Raw genomic sequence first — 24113 nt, 5'->3', positions numbered from 1 at the left:
GCGTTGATCGAACGAACGAAATAAACTTCCATAATCGTCGGTAGATTAATCGATTGAATTAATAGATCGGTTTAATCCTCGTTTTATCTTATAACGTAACGGAGCTTAAATCGAAAACGTTCGCCGACCATTTTCAAATTTGAAATGACTTAATAAAAAAAAAACAAAAAAAAAAAAAGGAAAAAAAAAGGAGAAAAAGAAGAAAAAAAAACTCATGATCATTTTCCCAATATTATCCGATTCGAAAATTCAATATAGAATAATTGTTAAGTTTTGTAATTATTGACGATAATAAGTATCCTCGTTAAGACCATTTTTTTTCTTTCCGATCAATACTTGGAATCACCCCCATCACAGGCATGTATTTTGACTTCAAACTTTTTTGACAACACACACACACACACACACACACACATATATATATATATATATATATATATATATATATACTATCGTATCAACAAGAAAAGAGAAAATATTTGACGCATGACGTGTAAATGATAGGATAGACGATAAGAATTTTCGATTCCTTCGTGATCCCATAAAAATCGTTTCTCCGTCGTCGGACTCAAGGTGTTTATATATAATACGCATCTGTAGCTAATCTCAAAGGTCTATAAATATATGATTTCCCATTTTCGTAGGGTCGGAAAAGTAATAGGAGGATCGATCGATCGATCGATCGATCTATCGATCGAGGTAAAAAAGAAACATGCAATGTCGATCCATTGGGTTTCGCGAGAAAGTTAACACGAGCTTTAGGTACTCATGTGTCGAAAGTATAACTCTAAGATCTAAGGCTTCGTTAAAGGATAATCCTTAGGTGAGTTCACCTCGAAAGACCGTACGAGCAATACTTTGCTAACCACAACGATGTCGTCGTCTTATCGAACTCTTATATCCGTAATATTATGCATTCTGTCGCGTGCAGTTAAACGCATCTAAGCGGACGTGTACAACGTGCTTTGCCTGCTGCCACCTTCTAGCCTCTCTCTCTCTCTCTTTCACTCTCTTTTTAAAGAAACTTTTGTTACAGTAATTTACTTTATCTTTTTACAGTCATATTTGAAATCTTTGCTTTCGAGAGAAAGAAAAAGAGTAAAATAGGTACCTATTGTAAAAGCTAAAATCAAAACAACGGTTTGTTTCAACACGATAGACACGCGTGCTGAAAGGCAATTATATCGATTTTACCTAAAGAACGTAAAAACGTATGATCCAAATATTTTTCAAAATCCTCATGATACTACGTCGAGTTTAACTCGTTTTCTTCTGCGCCTGAAAAAGTCTATTTCTTAAAGATTTAATATTCGCTTTTAAAATAATTTTTAATTCTATATTATTAACAATAAAACGAACGAATGAAACTTATTTGCGCGATAATATACAATGAAATAATTCTTTCATAAATGAGAAAACTTGATCGGCTTGAATTTAATCGTCAAGTCTCTTACTCGACGAACACTAGGAAGTTTTAAATAGCAATATTTCCGATGGTATTATGATAGAAATTTCATCGATGCCACAACGATGATTGATCATTAACTCCTCGATGGTCGACGCTCGGTGATTGAATTGGTGTTAACGATCAGGCCTTGTCGTTAATTATCCAACCTTCAATCTCCAATAATGACACGTGTTTAATAATAAAAGAAAACAAATTTCTCTATGATTTCTTTGTATATGAATTACATAAAAGAAAAAAGAAAGAAAGAACATCTATACATATACCTGAATATTTTCCATCATTGAAAAAATTTGATAATATACTTTAATATACTCTATTGAACTTCCATCTCCGTCATTAGGTACGTCTTGAAGAAGAGGCAGAAAAAGCTTGCATTGAACGAAAATACAATTTCTTTCTTTCCCTCCCCTCCCTCACTCTCTTTCTCTTCCTTTGTAAACTCAATTTTCAAGCTCGCGTTGGATAAGGGCAGGCCTTCTCGAAGCACTACCACCAGCACTACCCTCGTCACTTTGATATCGATGAGGGTAATTTACGCGAACATTGTTGGAGAAGAAGATTGATGCGTTGGGTGCGTGCGAGAGGACAGAGAGGGTGGTACTAGTGGGAGAGCTCTCTGTCTCTGTTGTGATGAATTGCATTTCGACACCCTCCCAAACCCCCTCGCACCCCAGTCTACCCCACTTCTCTGAGTCCTGGACGATTGTCCTATGAGACTGCCCCGTCATTCGGCGCATTACTGCACGCCTCTCTCTCTCTCTCTCTCTCTCTCTCTCTCTCTCTCTCTCTCTCTTTCTCTTTTCCACTCCTCCACGTTGTACTCTCAACCCACCCTCTCTTGTCACCCCTACTCTTGTATATCTCCGGAAGTAGTGACACCGATAAACGACGCCTTTCACTCGTTATGACGGGAAAATCGACGATCCGAATAACGTGTTTCGAATAGACACTCCTGCTCTTCGAATGGGAATGTCTAGCCGGAAATCATCGTGTTTGATTCGTCCTTCTGATCCCCTTATCGTTCTTCCTTCTTCTAAAATCTCCATTTTTAATGATACCAACACTCCGATACGATCTTTCCGAATTATCTACAATACATCAAAAAAAAAAAAAAAAATGTATTACAGTTATTAGTATCAGTTGAAAGAAGTATATGGTTACAACATATTTCTGTAAATTTGTTATAGAAAATTGTTTTATAAATGTATATGTAATCCGACTGAAATAAGAGAGAAATGAAAAATTAAATTAATAACAAAGAGAGAGAAAGAGAGAGGGAGAGAGAGAGAGAGAAAGGTATAAACATTTTTTCATATAGAATAATATAAAAAAAAAAAATCAGGCCTTTCATTCTTATAGTTTTGATATCGATATATCAATGTTGTATATCTATAATGATGAAAAAAAATCAATTCTTTTCATTCTCGATTAATTTGAAAAAGATTTCTCGCAATCACAAAAGGATAAATATTGAATATTACATTTATAATGATAACGAGGAGAATGAAAATGAACGGCTAGTACTAGACGACGGCCTTACGTGATCGCATCGAGCTCTATCTACGATCGCGACATTGCTGTGCGAACTATAGGTAATAGCACACTTAATACACCACCCTCCATATACGAGAAGCATAATGCACCTTCAGTGCCGAGATGATGTTCAGATACTGGAAACCCATTTGACGCGTTGTATTTGGGGCCCCCTTCTCTTGGAAATTGTGTGGAACGACCTCCTGGAATTGCGCATTTGTATTCAAACCTTGTCGTAGGATTGTTTACGTTGGCTGTTACATGCTGGCTAACACACACCCATATATACGTCTCCCGCACACGTGTCCCCCCTCCCCTCCGCACATATACACACACATCGAAAGACAATAATTAGTAAAATACTCGATTTCCCAATTTCCATTTACCTCTTCGTCTCGTACCGACAATATTTCATAGCGAATCGACGGAATCCTTGAAATATCGAAATGAACGAAACAATGAAATAAATCAAGGAAGAAAAAGCACAGTTGTCAAAGATATTTCTGGCAGACATCACCAACAGAGAAAGGGAGGGCGGGGGGAGGAGGGAGTTGTTGAAGGGTGAAAAGAAAAAAAGAAAGAAAAGTGGGGAAAGTTAATCGTAAATGCACGTGGCCCCCTCAAAAAAAGAAAAAAGAAAATACAAAAAAGAAAGTTATGCATTTAGATATTTTCTTCGAGGTTCCTCCACCACTCTCTCTCTCTCTTTCTCTCTCTCTCTCTATCTCTATCTATCTATCTCTGAACGTCTGCTGTTTCTGTAGCACTGTTGTTGAATCCAAGCAACTATATTATGAGGTGGAATGAATTTTCAAGTGCTCTCACACGCACTGTGTATGTATATGTCTGTCGAAGAGAAAAAGAGAAAGAGAGAGAGAGAGAGAGAAAGAGAAGAATATCTGTGAGATCGGCAGATGTGGCACACACTTTCTCGATTATGTTGTATGCGCGAGGTCTGCCTCTGACTTTTTGTAAATAAAACTGATGAACGATCGAAAAAATTTTTTTCTTACAGAATTATCATCAATTTTCACGCAAAGATATATTTCTACGAATTTAGAAAGAAAAGAAACGAAAGAGAGAAAAAAAACAAAACATATATGCGAATTAAGTATCGAGATGATTACTTACGATCGTTTTGTTTTTTAAATGAAAAAAATCGATTCTATAAAACGAAAAAGGAAAAGAAAGAAGGAACAAAAAAAAAAAAGAAAAAGAAACTAGGAAAGAAGGGCCAGGACTGGGTTGAATTGGGCGAGGTAGGTTGGTAGAGGGGGGGAAGGGAACGAGAGAAAACGTAGACCGTAGTCGTTTAATTATTTTTATGGAAATGTTCGTCGTCGGTAGTCTGAGATTACTTGTGCAATTTCATGGCACGACTCCGATTCATAGGATTTCTGGTAGGTAGATAGGTAACTAGGTAGGTAGATAGGTAGGTAGGTAAAGAGGGAGGAAGGGAGGGTGGTAGGTAGGGGCTCTGGCCCTTCTCTTGCATAATGTTTCGAATATGCGATGGTAGTTTCGCCCTTAAGGGATGGTACCACGATGGAAACATCTCGAGGGGTGGTTTACCCCTCGTGGCCAATCTTGCGTCGATTGAGAATGCCCCCCGGGATATGGACGAATGTTTCGCGTGTGTGTATATGTGTATGTGTGTGTGTGTGAGAGAGAGAGAGTTTCCCTATCTTGAATATAATAAATACGACTTCATCGACATTTATCTTGGATCCCAAATATAGTTTTATGTATATATATATATATATGTAATAGTCTGTTTAAGTTATACAGCAAAGAGCATCTTTACGTTATCGTTCGACGAGATAAGATTCGTAAATAGTTGCTGGTTTAGATTTCTTTTCGAATCTTATTCCACTCTTTTATTCCGTCAAGTATCGTTCAATAGCGAATGGTAACAACAGCAACACCCTATTTCTATTCGCACAGAACGCATATAATTTCAACTTAGGAATACGTATTATATACAAAGGGTGAACGTCACAGATGGGGTGGAATCTGAAAAGTTTATGGTCCAAGTTTCTCATACCAAATTCAAATATCCCGCTGCGCTGGAATACGATCGATGACTAATCTCCACCGATATACGTAACCTCTTCGATTTCCCTTGTGAATAAATTGTCATTATTACAAACACGAATAATATCGATAATAATGAAAAAGATCGCTTTTTTTTATATAACACCGATATGACCGATTTAATTTACATTTTCTTTTTCTATTTTTTTGTTTTGTTTTTTTGTTCTTTTTCTTTCTTCTAATAAATAAAGAAGAACGAGCGAGGTAAACAAATAACGTAGATACTATTTGGAAAGTATATAAGAACGTGTATTTTTCTTAGTCGAATATAACGAAGATGCAAGCGAGAGATTTGGAGACTCTCTGTGCATGGCCTCCCTTCTCTCTCTCTCTCTCTCTCTCTCTCTCTCTCTCTCTCTCTCTCTCTCTCTCTCTCTCTCTCTATCGGTTTGGTTGACAGAAGATAAACAGGCAGATCTACGACGCCGGTCAGTCGCGCCCGTTTTAACGGCAACGGTCCGAGATAGAGTCCTCGTTTTATTATCTATTTGCTTTTTACATGGGCCTCGTGCGCTTATATACAAATGCGATCTGCTTTATACGAATACATACAAATACACTTATGGATACGTTCGTTGCCCTCTTTGAGATCAGTTTCAATCGATTCAAATGATCGACGTGATATTTCTTATTATTTCTTTACTTTTCTTTTTTTTTTCTTTTCTTTTTTTTTTCTCGAAGCTAAACGACTCATTGAAAGATAGAAAAGGAAGAGAAAAAAAAATACGTACATAAGTTTCACATGCATACACGTGTATGTGTATGTATATGTGTGTGTGTGTGTGCGTATGAGAGACAAAGCAGGAGTAGGATATGTCTACGTAGGCGTACTTAGGTGATAACAGTTAGGAAGGCTCGACGAAGAAAGGATTATAAGTTGCAGCTGCACCGGGATGTTTATACGCTCGCTGAGTGCAGCGATCCAAGAAGGAGACCTCATTTCGCGAGCCTTCTGAAAACGTAAACCGACACGTTGATTGACAAGAACCCTCTAAGCCATTTTGTAAGAGGAATCGTGTTTTACTTTCTTACTAGAGACGAACGATAAATCTATCCGATATTAAACGTCAAGGATATAAAAGTAATATATATTTATGAAAGACATATATACGTACATACATACATACATACCTTTTCCTTATTCCTATTCATGATTATCTTCTCGATTGATATCGTCCTTCGTTTCACTACAGTCATATTTATCGACTCCATGGATAAACAATTTATACGATAAAACAACTTCATTGTTTCACTAAATAAAAGATATTCACTGTAATTATTTATTCGTTTCATCAAGGATCAACAACAAAATTTCGCAAAATCATGCGAAAATAAAAGGAACGTGAAATATGTTACAAGTAGTAATAAATAGAACTGTTTTAATACTGAAATTTTATTGGTTCATCAGTACGAACCAATCAGATGAGATCCAATGAGATATTGTTATTTCAAATCGGTCAATTTCTCAAAATTGCAAATATCCATATATATGTATATTTTATTCAATCAGAAGCCATTTAATAAAATTTTGTATAACTATTTATTGTTTCGTATTGATTAATTTCCTAAATATCACATATATATATATAATATACATATTTATTTCAATTGCATATAAATCTAAACTATCTGTCTCAGCCAATCAGAAATTGCATATTAATGTATATGTATATCTATCTTAGCCAATAAGAAGCGATCTAATAAAATTTTGCATAACGATTTATTTCAAATTAATTTTCGAAAGATATATATATATATATATATATATATATGTAATATACATTTACCTTAATTGCAAAAAAACTTGGAATTCTAAAAGAATCGAATAACATTTTCAAAAATCATATATCTTACTTTGCAGTAAAAGCACTTTTAATCCGATGAGAATCGAATAACATATTCTATGATAATGTTTAGGTTAAGCTTCATCATTGTCGTTAACAAAAAGAAGACGAAATTCGAGCTATGTACTTACGTATGTATGTGGTTCGTCTTTCATGAGCAGCAAATCGTTCGTTTTCATTCGGACGATGAAATCAGGGTCGCGTGAAAGGGCTTCCGGTTGCATTCAGATATCAGAAGGCAGAAGAAAGAGAGAATTAACGGGGCAAAAGGGCGACATGCTTGATAGACGACGAGGTCCTTCTAAGACTTCCCCCTCTCTCTTTATTTCTCTCTCACTCATTCTCATTCTTACTCGTTCTATTTCTCTCTCTCTCTCTCTCTCTCTCTCTCTCTCTTTCATTTTCTATCTATCTATCTCAATCTCTCTCTCTCTCTCTTTCATTTTCTATCTATCTATCTCAATCTCTCTCTCTCTCTCTCTCTCTCTTTCATTTTCTATCTATCTGTCTCAATCTCTCTCTCTCTCTCTCTCTCTCTCTCTCTCTCTCTCTCTCTTTTATTTTCTACTTGTCTATCTATCTCTCTCTCTCTCTCATTCTCTTTAGTACCGTACGTAGATGTTCCGTGCGTTTCGTGATTATGAATGCGGATTAACTTTATTTAGACTCTCTCCTCTATCCGTCTTTCTCTCTACGACTATTCATCAAGATCTAAGGAGTGACGAAACAATACTGTCGTCTCTTTCTCTCTGTCTCTTTCTTTCTCTGCTTCCTACCATGTCCTGATTTATTTTCACAGAATGCTCGTTTGAACTTCGCGCCAATATATCAGGAGCAGTTCCCCCTTTTAAATCTATCCAACATACACGCATACATACATACACGCATACATACATACACGCATATATATATATACATACATACAATATTCATTTATCATTCTATACGTGATCGGTGTTACGAGGATAGGATTTCGATTTTATTCATTCCGAAACTCGTTTCAAAATAATTTCTTTGACGAAATAAGAAGAAGGAATCTAGTTTAAATTTCAAAAGAATGATTATACGTGAAGTAGATGGAGGGACGTTATATATCAAAACGTAAAAATTCAATTGAAAAAGTTTTACCTTGAAATTAAATGGACGGAAGGAAATAAGAAGGATTATGGATCAATTGTGGAGGACCAATCGTAAGTCTTCGAGTATTCTGATCTACAAAAAAAAAGAAGAAAACAAAAAAAAGAAAAAAGAAAGAAAAAAATGATAAAATGTCGGGAATAATTATTCTCGTTAAAACGATTAAAGTAATAACGCATAACACACGAGATATATATATATATATATAAATGTTGTCTTCATCAAGGATATCGAGTTTTCGATATCACAATGCGCGGGCTTTTCTATCAAGTCGAACGACCACCAATCATGTTAATTGAAGGTTTATGTAAACTCCGCTCCGAGGTGTGTGATCATTTCTAACTAATATACATCTTCTTATGTATTATTTTTATTATTTTTTTACTTTTTTCTTCCATGAAGAACGTAATTATCTATCCTAAGGTGAAATATTATATGTTAGAAAACGTCTGTAATATTTTTCGATGATATAGTATAATTTACTTTGAAAGTAGTACTACAGCGTGTATGTACTACGTTAATCATGATAAGATGATGAATCAAAAGAGCAATGAAAATATTATATTTTTCAAAAGATATTGAAATATTATACATAATTCTTTGTAATTGTTTCTTTTTTTTTCTTGTACTAAAAAGTACAACAAAATTAACTGATTAATTATTATCATTATTGTTATTATTATTATTATTATTATTATTATTGATAATTAATAAAAAAAAAAAGAAGAAAGTAGAATGTAGAATTAAAAAGCGGAAATGATTGTTCGGTCTTCTTGAAAAAGATATGGTTTGTGCATATTAACAAAAACAGATCTATAGATTTTTATTAATAAATTGTATTAATAATTTATATGGATTTTTCGTCGAGTGACGTAAAATTCCATAAATTTGTTTATTTTGTATTGAAGTATACATTTTACAATAATAGATGACTTATACTAAATACATAATACATACAGAGTTATACTAAATACATAATACATGATGTATAATTTGTCCCTTTGATTAAAGATTTCAATTCAGATATTTATACATTGACCGTATTCGTCTTACCATGTCAATTTACCAAATCCCATTTCTTCATCCGTTTGCGATACAAATTCAATAAGAGCACTATAAAAATATATAAATTATAGCAAGAATAAATGAATTAATTATTATATCGAATAAAAATATATTGAATAAATTGTTCTAAAATTTGAAAAATGTTCAATTACTTAAGTATTTGTCCCTCTTGAGTATCCCAATTTACTGTACCAGGATGCGATATTTTATATTCTAATAAATTATTTATTGCTTGTCGAAGATCCTGTATAACTTTGGCAGTTCTAGGTTCGCAAATGAAATTTTGCGAAGTATTTAATGTGATTATGTACTTTCCATTTTCTCTTCCTAAAATAAATATTTTATTAATATAAAATCGAGGGATTTTAAAGAGAATACTATGCGTGCAAAGTAACTATTGTATGTCTTACTAATAGAACTATTTGATCCTGCGAATAATAATATTGGAGCTGTGACGCAGGATGTGTCGTGTAAATAAATAGCAGTAGATCGTTGTTTTGTAAAATACGTTAAGAAAGGACTTGGAAAATCTTTCATTTTATTATTAACACTGGATGGATGTAATTTAACGGAACCATCTTCAGGTGTCCAAGCTATTACACCATGCTTCGAATCAGATCTAAAGAATAAAAATTTAAATAATTATTATTACATATGAAAGTGTAAATCTTTATAATAATTAACATACCCATACTTTATAGTGGCAATGTTTGGATATAATCCTGCACAAACAATAGCTTTTATCAAGGCTATATTATTAGAATTTCTATTAGCATCCTCATCGATTGGATTATCATTATCTAAAAATTTCATTTCGTACAAGTGTTGAGCAAACTGACGTTTCATTTCGGAAAGAAGCTTCAAAGTATTAAAGGACAAAAAATATTCATGACAGAAACCAAAATTATAATTGATTTCAAATCTCCTAAGAGCTTCCGCGAGAGCAATATGATCGCTAAATTCCCACAAACTGAGTTCTAATTTTTTTTTCATTGCTTGTTCTTCTTTTCCCAAAGGACAATAAAAAGCATCTTTAAATGTGAGACTGGCTGCTATAGCAAATACTGGATCTATGCAAGAAAATAATGCGGCCCATATAATCATTTTACCTGTAAATTAAAAGAAAGTAATTGATATTACAATGATTTAAAATAATTTACGATTGTATAAAAAAAAAAAAAAAAAAAAAAAAAAAAAAAAAAAATAAATAAATAAATAAATAAAAAAAGAAGAAACAAATTACCAGTCCTAGGATCAAGAGGAAGTTGCGCCAAATGATAACCCAGAGGTGTCAAATGTTCGTCATTGTCTAAAGCATTTAATGTTCTCAATAAATCAAGCGATAAATCAATAGCTTTTAAATTAGGTGGATCCATAACACTGGCAAGGAATTGCTTTGCTTCCCCTAATTGTAAAATTTTTATCTGTAATATCACTTCTTCTAATCGCGTACGTAACATTTCGGGTAATGGATAATCATCGAACGTCATTTCTCTTGCTTTACTGTAGAGATGATAACAATATCCTTTTTTCACTCTAAGGACAAAAAAATATTAAAGAAAAAATAGTTATTCCTGATAATAAAATATATTATTAACCCTTTGAGTGCTATGGCCGCACATATGCGTCCAGCGAAAGCTATCGACATAGACTATGGACGCAATTATGCGCTCGGCACATGCTATCAGTATGGACTATGGACGCAAATATGCGCCTGGCAAAAATGATCAGTGTATTATGGTCAAATGTATATGTTCGGCAATTGTTTTCGGCAATTATCCAACATTCTGAAAAAGTATTCAGTCACCGGCGATCGTCAGCGTCAGCCGCGTGCCGTCCATACGAACTCCATTGGCCACGAGTATTCAGCACTCAAAGGGTTAAGTAAGAATTGCTTACCTTCCTGCACGACCTCGTCTTTGTTTAGCATTAGCCATAGATACCCATTCGGGTTCTAACGTTTCCATATTTTTATTCACATCGAATCTTGAAAGCTTTGTTTTTCCACAGTCTATTACGTAGACTACATCTTCTATTGTTATAGATGTTTCAGCGATGGAGGTTGCAATTATTATTTTACGTATGCCAGTAGGTGGTTCCTTAAATATAAGCCTCTGATCGATCGTTGGCATACGAGAATGAAGTGGATAAATAATAAATCTACCTATATAAAAAAAAAAAAAAAAAAAAAAAAAAAAAAAAAAAAAAAAAAAAAAAACAAAGAAAGAAATAACAGAAAAAAAATATTTATGTAACTTTTTTTTTTTTTTTAATTATGCATTTCATAATGCAAATAACTTACTATTTGGATATCGTCCAGAGTTCAACATAATTCTGTTTAACTTAACGATATCCATCATTCCAGGTAAAAATACTAAAATAGCTCCAGGATCTTTCGTCGTACATATATGATTGATCAAATCTTCTATAAGTTCTAAAGATAAATTTTCACTATCTGGATGGCATAATTGGTCTATAACAAACTTAGGATATTTTTTCTAAAAGACGAAACATCGTTTAATTCTTATGATCATATTAAACTGGAATGTGTATAAATATATATATTCATTTTCAATATATTATACATTGCTTACTTCTATGACAAGTTTCTTTATATATGGATTTATAATATTTAGAAAATGACAATTTTTTTCATGCTGTTGCTTATATTTTTTTTGATATTTTCTATAACCAAGTTCTTTTTCTTTAAAGGTACTTTCAATTAAACGAAATCTGTAAAAAAAAAAAAAAAGAAACAAAAACAAATACAGAAAAAAAAAATAGTAAGTATATATAATATAATCGTTTATCGTATGAATAAACGATACTCACCCTGTTAATAATAATACATCTTCTAAATAAAATTCTTCTACGGGATATGTGAATCCTGGTATGTGAATTATTGGACAATCATTATAATAATCGGAAAATCTTTCAGAATTAAGCGTAGCACTCATCAAAACCACTTTCAAATCTGGTCTCTATATAATAACAAATCCATTTATATATTATATTTTCAAAAAATAAATACATAAGTGTAATAATGTCGATAATAATAACGTACCACAGGAATTATTTGTTTCAATAAAGTAATAATAAAGTCACTTTCTGTACTACGTTCGTGAATTTCGTCCAATATTATATGCGAAAATCCTTTCAGCGCTGGATCCGATTGCATAAATTGCAATAGCATGCCGGTGGTGCAAAATAATATACTTCCACGTTCTCTAGGTGGTATCCTTTTATAAAATAATATACATTTTTGGATTAATAATTAAAAAATTGATCGGGAATATATAATTTACATACTTTTCTAATCTTATTTGAAATCCAACAGATTTGCCAAGTCTCTCTGCTCTTTCAGCAGCTACTCTTTCAGCAACAGATATTGCTGATATCCTTCTTGGTTGTGTACAAATGATTCTAGTAATGCTACCATTTCTCTCTTCTAATTCGCTATCTAAAATAAATTGTGCAACTTGCGTTGTCTTACCACAGCCTAAAATAATAAATTAAATCATAATATAGATTAAAACAATCCTTTTTAATATATCAAAGTATTAGAGAAAAAATTACTTACCAGTTTCACCACTGATCACCACAACTTGATTTTTTTTTATTAAATCTAAAATATCTGCTTTCTTTTCATAAGCAGGTAATTTCTTCCTAAAAGCTTGCATAGCTTTATAATCACTGCTATACAATTTCCCATTATATTCGTCTAATAGACTTTTGTCAGAAATAGGATCTCTTTCAAGTTTGGATTTAGCTGACATAGCTTTGGCAATATTATGTTGTATATTGCCAGATAAGATTTCTAAAAACTTTCTTTTAAACTGCGAGTCATGAATGTGAGTATATTTATTTTCTAAATCATTGCTTGTACTATTCTGTTTTTCTTCGTCATTGCATAATTTATTGTACAGTCCTTTGGAATTTTCAACTGCTAGTTTCATTGTTTGTTCTACTTTTTGCTTTAATTTAATAATACGTAATTCCCTTTTTTTAGCCCTGTTTTTTTGAAGATCCCTATAGTACAAACCTATTTCTTTTCCTCTTAACCAAGACGGATGACCATTGCCTCTACCGCCCGATTGCCCATGATTTTGTGAAGACGACATAGATGAATTTGGTTGACTTTGTTCATCTGTTAAATGAATACTACTTTCAATAACAATAATATTAATATTTCTTAAATATTAACTATGATTACAAGATAAAAATAATTATATTATTTATATCGAATCAATAAAATTATTTAACAAAAATTCTCGTGTTACACAAAAATAAAATATTGATTAAATCAAATGTTTGTTGTTTCACGTAAGTATTTATCATTTCTAAGAAGATTACAAATTCTAATAAATTTACTTCCTCTTCCAAATCTAGACGATCTTGGTGATGTTTTTGATGTATGCTGATAAGACATTTTTTAGTTTCATATATGTAAATTTAAAACAATATCTTTACTAATATCGTATTAATTGACAGAATTCACACCAGTTATCCGGTCAGCGAATCGTTAAAGCAATTGCTAACCTTCGTTTACTATATCACAAACTAATTTATTTATTTAGTAAGACCTTCCAAGAAGATGAAGAACTCGTGGCTCCATCTGTATCAACGAAATATCAAAAAATCGTGGAAAGCGGGAAAAATGAGTCTTTTCAAATTATGATAAAAAATATCGGAAAGAAATATATATCAATTGAATTGATATATTTATATATAATATAAGAAATTAAATTGTAAATATATCAATAAAAGCGAATGAATTTGTTCGAAATGAAAATAAAAATGCAAAGGAAATAATAATAAATAATATTTTATAATAGCTACGTCGAAAAGGTAGATTTCGAACAATATTATGGAAGGAGTAGTCATTCCCGTTTACTTATGACTCATGATCACTTTCGTTTTTTTTCATTTTTAATGCGTTCAATCTTTTAACGGCTGTTACCGATTATAAAATTAACTGAACGTGTGTGCTTTGAAGAGACATGGGCACTGCAGATACCATACCAGTTGTCAAAAAATTATTAATAAATGAAAATAATGACATTATCGAAGATTACGGACCGAATTTGAAATTATTACCTTGTAACAATCAAGTTAAAGAATTACAAACAATTTTACGCGACAAGTAAGTATCGTTATTATATTTACATTAATTTATCATGCTGTAATAATCATCAATGAGATCAACTGAAAAAACTGTTCAATACTTTAATTCATATCAAAAGATATGATTAAGATTAATATTAATTAATGACACATTATATTTTACTCGTAGGAATACCACGAGGAGCGACTTTAAGTTTTATGCCGATCGTTTGGTAAGACATATGTTTCATAATTTCAACTAGAATAATTATTATTCTATCATCGTTATTTGTTTCGTTGATTTATAAAAAAATTTCAAATAATTTTTATCATTAAAATTTCTTTGATATCGTATTATTAAAATTTAATTAAGTTACTATTAAAATAAATTGAAGTTACTATTTATTAAGTTACTAATTAATAATTTACTATTAAAATTACAATTTTAGATTAGGCTTGTTATAGAAGAAAGTTTAAATCAATTGCCTTTTTCCAAACATGTGGTCATAACGCCAACCGGATCACAATACAATGGTTTAAAATATCAAAAAGGTAATTGCGGTGTTTCTATTATAAGAAGCGGAGAAGCAATGGAACAAGTATGTATATAATATAAATTGTTAATGTTTATACATATATATGAGAAAGTTCTTTAATGTTTTTAGGGCTTAAGAGACTGTTGTCGTAGTATAAGAATTGGTAAAATACTTGTAGAAAGTGATGCAGATACACACGAAGCTAGGGTTGTTTATGCCAAATTCCCAGACGACATAGCAGAAAGGAAAGTCTTATTAATGTACCCTATAATGGGTAAGCGTACGGGTTTAATACTGCACGTAAATAATTTGTAGATTAGGAAGAAATGAATTTGATTATTATTATGATCGCGTATATATTCAGGTACAGGAAATACTGTGATAAAGGCCATAGCTGTCTTAAAGGAACATAATGTATTAGAAGAAAATATCATCTTGTCAAATTTATTTTGTACTCCAGTTGCAGCCAAAACTCTGGTCACTGTCTTTCCTAAGGTAAGCCAATTAGAAAAAATTCATTAAATGTTTTTTGATATTTAAAAATAACAAAATATAACATGAGAGAAAATTCTTTTGATCAAACACACGATATGTTATTATAGATAATAATGATATATCATATTGATGATGATATAAAAGTATATGCATAAAAGTATTTGCATCTAACTTTTGCAAAAATAATAAGATGTACTTTCTTATCTTAGCTTTTAAAGTTAAATTAAGTTTTTGTATTACAGATGAAGATCCTGACCTCAGAGATTCATTGTATTGCACCAAATCACTTTGGACAAAAATACTTTGGTACGGATTAATTATATTTCATATAATCCAGAGCATACTATATTACTAGAAAATATATAATACAAAACTAAAAGAAAATTTAGTTATCGAAGGTTACATGGTGCACAGAAAAACTATACTATATATATATATATTGTGTCTATATCTGATACAAGATATTGCTATAGCATAAGTTCATTCTCAGTCAGTTTTATTATACTGAGTACCTGATGAAGTTATTATTATTATGATGATTAAAAGCATTTAGTGCTTTAACTTATTGTTCCCTTTAACGAATCATCTTAAATTTAATAACAATGTAATACATTGCAATAGTATATTAATTCAATTCAAGTCAAAGCAGGTTATAGTAAACAAAGATATATACTTTTCTTGACAGTCAGTTAAGTCAATAATATGTTCTTAGCATGTATAATTTATATTATTATTATAATCGTTTTAATGATTACCAGTAGCATGTGTCAACCTTCTACAACTTAATTTTTTCTATTTACTGTAAGACTAAGTAGTGCATCTTATTTTCTTTAGAAACATATGAAACTTTTGGCAGGAATGTTCTGCTTGGTAACCTCAAATTTTATTGTATTTTATTTTTTTTTTATTTTTTTTTTTTTTTCTTTTTTTTTCTTTTTCTTTTTTCTTTTTTTTTTCCCCCCCAAGATAAAGTATAATGTACATACTTAACTTTTATATACTGAGGCAACTACTATTTATATGATATAACTTTGTTTGAGATAAACTTAAGCTCTTGTTACAGATATGTCTCATTGAAAGTATATATTGCATTAACATATACTTTTTCGAAATAGTAATTAAAGCTTACTATTTCAATGGATGATCAATAAGTGGTTGTATAGTAATCGTAGTCTTTATACATAATACAATTAATTCATAAAACAAAGATTATCACATTATAGATTAAATGATACCATATTATCCGATCATAATACTATTTTGATATTTATGAATATCATATTCATAAAAGGAATTATGTAATTTCTTTTGCAAATATTATTCACTACAATCATATATTTGATACATTAGAACTTTGAACACTGTAATTTCATGAAGCGGAAAGATGCATAATTTTTTTTTTAAACAAAGAACATTTGATGAGATCTCTTTTCATTATAAGATTCTTTTTATTTTTCAACTTTCCAGTTTTATAGTGTTCTTAATAAGCATAATATGAACATGAAATTATTATCTCGATATCAAAATTACTTTTAATTAAATTTATTTTGAGGGATTATAAAATATATTTCTCAATAGCGGTTTATCCATGATTATTTTAATTAATTATTAAGAAATTCTCTAAGCGTTTTTACCATAGGTTTAAACAATACAAAGTTTTCTCTCAAATCCTATTCCTTTATATAATTTTCTATCTATAGAATGATAAACAAGCATAGATTTTTTGTATACATTTCTTAATTGGATGTGCATCTGATGAGACTTAAACACTCAGAAAACATAATAATTTGTATATGGTATGCATTAATATGACTGCATAATTACTTAAGCACTCCTTTTACAAGTGCAAACATTTGTAAATTGCAATTCTCTATTATAGTAAAACAATAGATAAAATCATATTTTAAGTACTTATAAAGATCATACTCTTCATATTTTATGGGTATATCTTGTAAATCAGTTTGGTATTAGATAATTCTACAAATTATTTTGTAAATCTTAAAAAATGCGATATATTATCTGTGTTATATCTTTCTTCTGTGTTATCATTAGTTAATCGAAAATGAACACAAAGTTATATTATGAAATTTTGCAATTTAGCGATTTACAGATGTATACTTGCCTTATTGATTAATATTGCATTTTAGTGGATACATTATCCTTTTTGTGAAAATGTTGCATATATATATATATATATTTATTCATACTCTAATGTGAATTTCAGTATAATACATATTGTTATGTAAAGAAGGAAACAAAAATTGCAACACACTCATAATAAGAATATGTATGTTTGAATCTGTGTGTGAAAGAAATGTGTTCAACAAGAACTTGTTGAGAGTGGTGTGTGCAATAATGAAATTTTGTTATACATATTAGCATAAACGTATTTCAGTAATTTTATTATTTTTTTGGAGATAAGATCTAATTACACTTTCATATATAATCATTATTTATCAGTAATTGAATGCATCTTTGTACCGTGCTGAAATGCGTTTTATTTTTAAAAAAAGTAAAAAATAAGAAAATTCTCCTGTTTTTCGCTATTCATACTTCATAATAATTAATTTCATAAAGAGAGCAATTTTCACGGATAGCCACATTTAAAGAAACGTGATAACAAAAAATTTAGAATATATTTTTACAAAGAAAATACAAAAAAATCAAAGGGGTTTATAAAATGTATTATTATTGATAAACGTATATGTTCTCTTTCTTTTTTTTGTTTTATACTTTTATCGTTATTATTTTATAATATTGTCGGCAAACTATTTGCCTTACAATGTGCCTGTGAAAATGCTGCATCAGACAGACGATGAATAGCAATTGCAGAAGTAGCAAAAAAAAAAAAAAAGAAATTAATCAATGATTATATATGTGTATGTAGAGATGTCTGCCATCATGATCCATAAATTTAAATAAAAATTGCTACTTCAGCTGTTATTTACATCCAAACTGGCAGGAACATTTTTCATACTTGCATACCTGCGTATTGAGAAACAATGTTACATAGCATTATAGATCAGTATACAAATAAACATATACACAGTGGATATTTGTTAGATAGTACTATTAATCTAAAATAAATGAAAACTTATATAAACCAATTACCCTTTATTTATTTTTGTTTTCTTTTGACATATATGTTGCAATTTGAGAAGCAAAGTGAATATAAAAAAATGATATCCTTTTATATCCATGATAGTATTTGTTTACAAAGCCTTATAGTTTCTTGATTATATAAAAAATGAAATGGTATTCGTATATATTTCTAATAATTTTTTAAAAATCTTTATAAGGAATAACATATATGCTCTTTTCATGTAGGAAGAAATAATGTTTGCAATGAAATAAATATCTGATTATTCTGATCGGTCATAAATGATGATGACAAGTAATGATAATAAATTAATCATCTTAATATATGTATAAGCCAAATCTAGGCGATACTGATATAAATTATATATTTTCTCTATTAGTACTTAATATTATTATTTAAATAATACTTCTGTAAATAAATAATAGACTTGATTTAGATATAGAATTTTTTTTTCTTCATATAAAAATTGTAATTATCCAAAGCACATTTAAAATTGTTGTTTTCAGGAACAATTTATTACGACATAGGGGAGGCAGGTGTACAGTGGGAACATTTTTGAAGAAAATCTAATAGAGAAATTCTATCATATATCCTACAAATTTCAAAGAGATGACTTATACATAAATTCAAAGAGTTGCTAAATTAAACAAAGTTATAGTAAGTAAAATATATTTTTAATTTTTGGCTGTGTAGTGTATATACATATGTGCCTTGATGATTATTATTGTTTAAAGGATAGTTTATAATATATAGAATTTAAAGTTCTTTTTAAATCAGTTATTTAATAAATAAATTCATTATTTTATAATATACGTTTTGTTTAGCAATGTTTGTTGTTATAAAATGTTAAATATTTATTTCTCATAGCACAGAGTATTTTTCATATATTTATATATCAATATCTCATTATATTGCAGAATAGAGAATTTTAATAGTGATAGTTACATTAATACTTATGTAAATGTACATTTATAAAATTTCGACATATTTTATACGAAATAAAAAATTCATTGTTGATCGAGTGAAAAATTTTATAGAAAAAATCAAAAATATTTTGTAATTTAACAATAAATATTTTCATGGTATATATATATACTTGGATTTTTATATATTAAGTAAGAATTAAGTTTTTATGTATTACTTACCATGTTTTTTAAAAAACATTTCCTTCATCCATGTATCCTATATATTTTTCACATAATATTATTGGAAATTTAATATTCTTACTTCTTCGATATTGTATATATTATAAAAGGATTTATTTTTGTTTTGTTTCAACAGTAATATGTAGATAATCGAAATTGTATATATATAAATTAACTCTTTGTTTATTACATCTTTCAAAGTAATCATACGCAATATAAATAATTGTTATGATTTGTATATATTATGTATGAAGAATTATGATATTGCAAATATATGTATTTTATTCAAAATCTATTATAGTAAATTTTATTTATTTATAGCATTATTATCCAGCACCTATAAATTGTTTATCTGATATACAATGCATCAGATTTAGTTCTGCTAAAAAGCAATTAAATTTTTTAATGTTTGACATTTTTAAATTGTAAATGTCAAAGCTATTTCAGATATATAAGCTATTTCATATGATATATTTATTATAGAAGTTTGTAGATTATAATAATTCAAGCATAACATATTCTAACCATAACCAGCATGTAAATGTAATAATAAAGCTTAATTTCTTGATAAAATAATAGGAGAGAAAAATAGTAATATTAGGCCTTTCAATGATGCAATAGCTATAAAATGTAAAGCTATATAAATATATATATAAACAATAATAAAATTATTATTAATTGTAGATAAATAAATAAAAACGTCTGTAATTAAAAATTGAAAATATTTCGATAATAGTTTTGTTAATTGTTGCCAAAATATATATTTAGAAATGTGTCGATTGCACGATTAAACTTTTGATTTCTTAAATTCCTTTATTATTCAATAAGCAACAAAAAGGCCTCAATAATCTAAAAATTTAATGTTTGAAACGAATAAAATGTTTTGTTCCTTATCAACAATACTCTATCAGTATATACACTGACGTTGATTAGGTCACTTGTCTTTTTTCTTATGACTAAAGTATATTAAATATTTGTAAAATGCTTTGTCACAAAGGAAGTGCAACTTTGTTACTTGTTCCATATTTCCTTTCAAACAATAAATATACATTTACATGAGAACATTACATTTGATCGATTATATTTAATAAATCTCTTGGTATTCTAATTTTTGAATGCATCACTAATCCTTCATTTCTCATTTATTTTTATACAATAATTAATTTGTCTTTCAAATATTGCTGTATTTCTACGAAAATTGTTACGTATATCCCTAAAGAATAATACACTTTCATAGCAAAAAAATTGCTAGACAAAGAATTTGAATTCTCTGTTACCGTTACTATATAAGAATAACAAGACAAATAGATGAGGATAAGAAATAATATGATTTCTAATTAATCTTCAGGATAAAATACTTACAATTTGTAAGCTAACATGCGCAAATGAAAAATTTTAAAGAGGCTGAATAATACTGTTCCTTCAAAGAAGAGCATAATTTAGTAGATAATATATATATATATATATATATATATATATATATATATATATATATATATATATATATATTTAGATATTATATATACTCTTTTCTAAATTTTTTTGTTAAACTTCTAACAATCTCAGCACACTATAATACGTTTAACTCCGATCTGACCTTTTCATTATAATGATAATAATGAGCAAAAGATGCTTGATATCTTTCAATATGAAAACTGTAATGAGAAGCAATGGAGAGATATAGTGTAAACGATTCAACTTAAAAATTGATATAGACTAATATTATGAAATAAAATAAAATCTCATTTTGTATGTAAAAAAAAAAAGAAAAAAAAAAAAAAAAAGAAAAAAAATTGATATAGATTTTTGATTTCAATTCGACGCGGCTCTACAAAAGTATCATGTATGGATGACCCTATTCAATTCAATTAATATATATCCTGTTGTTCAGAAAAGTGGTAGTGGCAGTATACTCACTCAGCCTTAAAAAGATGATAGTCATAATTCTGTAAAGTGAACTTGTTAATAATAGCAAAGTTCATAAATTGGCCTATTCTAACATAACAAATATATTTACCTCTATTCTTCTTTTTCTTGATCATCAGACTTCTCTTCATTCTTATCGCCAGTTTCTTCCATTTGTTCTACATCTTCTTCATTCGCTTTTGTTCCACCATCAAGTTCTGTCGGTTTAGATCCATCCAATGGATCATTATCCTTTGGCAAATCCGTTCTATTTTCTGCACTAAAGTGGTAAATATTTTCAGAGTTTAATAACCTTTTAGAGTTAGTTATAGAATTCTTAATATGCTATTATACATCAATATAATATAAAATTATTATATTATTTGTTATATCAGTAAATCATTAATTTATTTATATAGTTTATAACTGAATTCAATATAATTTACTACTTACAAAATTATGCAATCAAATATTTCGTAGTGCATACCTTTCTGATTTTACTGTAGCTGCATCTTTGTCTGTGGATGGCTGCAACAAATACGTAGTATTTATGAGTAGACAAAATAAATTTAGTATCAAGGACACAAGCCTAGAAAATAAGTATAGGTCATAAAATTTCTGAGAATTAAACTTTTAACATATAACTGAAAAACAATATTAATATAGGAAAATATATGGCGTTCAGTTGTTATAACGTTAGATATTATATCCAATTTTTATGAAAACAAATTAATATATTTTTTTTATTTTCACATAACAAAATTAATTTAATAACAAACCTCTCGACTCGAAGTATTCCCATTCTCTTGAATATCATTATTTTGTGCTTTCGAATCTTGAGATATATCCTCTGGACTAACTGGAGGTGTTATTTTAAGAAATTTTTCTAATTCATCTAATTCATTAGCCATATCAAAATCTTCATAATCCTAGAATTACATTGATTATTATTATTATCATTGTAATTCTTATTTCAAACATAAAATATAAAAAATATCAAAATTTACCCCACAATATTCATCTTCGTTAAATATTTGAGGTGGTAAAGGATATTTACTGTCTCTTCCAACGCTATTGCTTTGCATAAACTCTTTATCTAACTCTTTTCCTGGTTCAGTTATATCAATAGTTTCATAATCTACATTCTTACTATCCAATATCATTAAAACCCGTTGCTGTCTTTTCTTCACCTATTAAACATTATAGCCAACAATGATATTAAGATAATTTCTAATAACGGTAATAAATTTTCCATTATACTTAAGTTAAAAATAACATACTATAGTTACAGTTTTTATAGTTAATACATAATATTGTTTACAGATAACAATAAATAAAACACTTGTAAAAAAAAAAAAAAATACGTTAAAGAAAAAATAATTGATTAGAAGTGTATATAAGAAAAATCGAATCCCCTCTCTCTTTCTCCACAATGTATTCATATATGTGTATATCTAATTCAATATCAAAAAAGCGTGAAACTATATACAAGGTATATCATGCCAATGAAAAGTGTAATAAGAAAGAAAAGAACAGTAGAAAATCGAAGCAACACAAAGTATGAGAGAACTTTCACCAACGGTACGAGAAAAATCACTCGTACGATCATTGACACGTTGAAAGATTAAACGTTATAACATATGTATGAAAATATTCCTGATTTCAAGGGACCTAATATAGCATAATGATAGTACGACTGACAGTGACCACCGTCCGATTCTATGAATTTGATTGTAATATGATACACTATAGGTCGTTAAGCGTGAAATGTCATAAAGAATCGATTGAGGCCGGTAGTACGATCACAATCAGTTATAGATCTTGGAATGGATCATTATTTTATCGAATATATTATAGTTCATTCATTTTAAGGTTATTGTTCGATCGAAAGAAAATGTACGCTATTTCTTTTTCTTCTTCTTTTTTTTTCTCTTTTTACTCACTTCCTTGTTCCCGCTGATACCCGATACGTAGATTTTAACGACCATCCTTAGCCGGTGTCTCCTTCGTATCGATCGACGCCTTCCAGCTTTATCTCTCACAGCAACGATCCTTTTATGACCCTACAAAACGTTATAACGAACAAATCAGTTATAATTCGTGATTCACCGCGAATTTATTGTATTTCTAATCTAACGGCGATGACGATGAGAATGAGTAACAGAGGACAATTTCATCAACGTACACAGAATAGGCTACTGCTCCTTGTTTCTAATACTTTCACACTGTGTCTGTAGCTACGTCATTCGTGCTAGTCTTCCCTTCGTGTTAGAGGTGTTCTCATAGGCGATCGTACTCTGTATGTGTCAGCTAACGGGAGGTGCCGCCACCGAACATCATATATACAGAGTGTCTATAAAATAATCTTACTTATAATTTTGAATCTCCTTACTTTTTCAATACAATTATCATATTATCATCAACTTATGTACAGTGCAAATGTAATATAATATAAACTTATTCGCCAATAATTCTGTTTTATAAAAATAATTTTCTCTTCATATATAAAATCTTATTTTATATATTTATATGTATTTTGTATATATGTATATATACATATATATATATATACATATATATCAACATGAGAATTAATTATATAATGCTAATTAAAATATTTTTTATTTCAATCACTATTATTACACTTATTAAACATCATTGTTACTAAATAATCAAATAATAATTTTG

At 29.4% G+C, this 24113-nt stretch overlaps 3 protein-coding genes across 6 annotated transcripts; 1 reads left to right on the top strand and 2 right to left on the bottom strand.

Moving 5' to 3' along the window:
- Positions 1-8890: 8890 nt before the first annotated feature.
- LOC124432060 (ATP-dependent DNA/RNA helicase DHX36) lies at positions 8891-13703 on the bottom strand. Of its 4 annotated transcripts, none has more exons than XM_046980577.1 (13): positions 13513-13703; positions 12722-13288; positions 12451-12640; positions 12206-12380; positions 11974-12122; positions 11736-11874; positions 11444-11639; positions 11041-11305; positions 10385-10677; positions 9830-10250; positions 9552-9760; positions 9294-9468; positions 8891-9189 (listed from the first exon to the last, which is right to left on the bottom strand). In XM_046980577.1, the coding sequence occupies exons 1-13, from the start codon at positions 13568-13570 to the stop codon at positions 9126-9128; spliced, it is 2901 nt and encodes a 966-aa protein (XP_046836533.1). In that variant the 5' UTR covers positions 13571-13703; the 3' UTR covers positions 8891-9125. The 4 variants fall into 4 exon arrangements, with proteins under 4 accessions (XP_046836533.1, XP_046836535.1, XP_046836534.1 ...); XM_046980579.1 differs by having other exon boundaries at positions 9836-10250; XM_046980578.1 differs by having other exon boundaries at positions 13516-13703.
- Positions 13704-14052: 349 nt separating this feature from the next.
- LOC124431959 (uracil phosphoribosyltransferase homolog) lies at positions 14053-21347 on the top strand. The gene is made up of 7 exons (XM_046980387.1): positions 14053-14284; positions 14435-14477; positions 14694-14843; positions 14910-15054; positions 15145-15275; positions 15518-15581; positions 18882-21347. Exons 1-7 carry the CDS (start codon positions 14142-14144, stop codon positions 18932-18934), a joined length of 729 nt encoding a protein of 242 aa, XP_046836343.1. The 5' UTR covers positions 14053-14141; the 3' UTR covers positions 18935-21347.
- Positions 20314-23749, bottom strand: LOC124431960 (SH3 domain-binding glutamic acid-rich protein homolog). The gene is made up of 7 exons (XM_046980389.1): positions 23611-23749; positions 23369-23488; positions 22433-22615; positions 22205-22354; positions 21913-21953; positions 21538-21705; positions 20314-21466 (listed from the first exon to the last, which is right to left on the bottom strand). Exons 2-6 carry the CDS (start codon positions 23411-23413, stop codon positions 21540-21542), a joined length of 585 nt encoding a protein of 194 aa, XP_046836345.1. The 5' UTR covers positions 23414-23488; positions 23611-23749; the 3' UTR covers positions 20314-21466; positions 21538-21539.
- Between the last annotated feature and the right edge of the window lie 364 nt (positions 23750-24113).

This window comes from Vespa crabro, chromosome 23 (assembly GCF_910589235.1).
Source record: "Vespa crabro chromosome 23, iyVesCrab1.2, whole genome shotgun sequence".
NCBI lineage: Eukaryota > Metazoa > Arthropoda > Insecta > Hymenoptera > Vespidae > Vespa > Vespa crabro.
The sequence above is the reverse complement of the archived record's forward strand: the minus strand, read 5'-3'. Positions and strand labels throughout refer to the sequence as shown.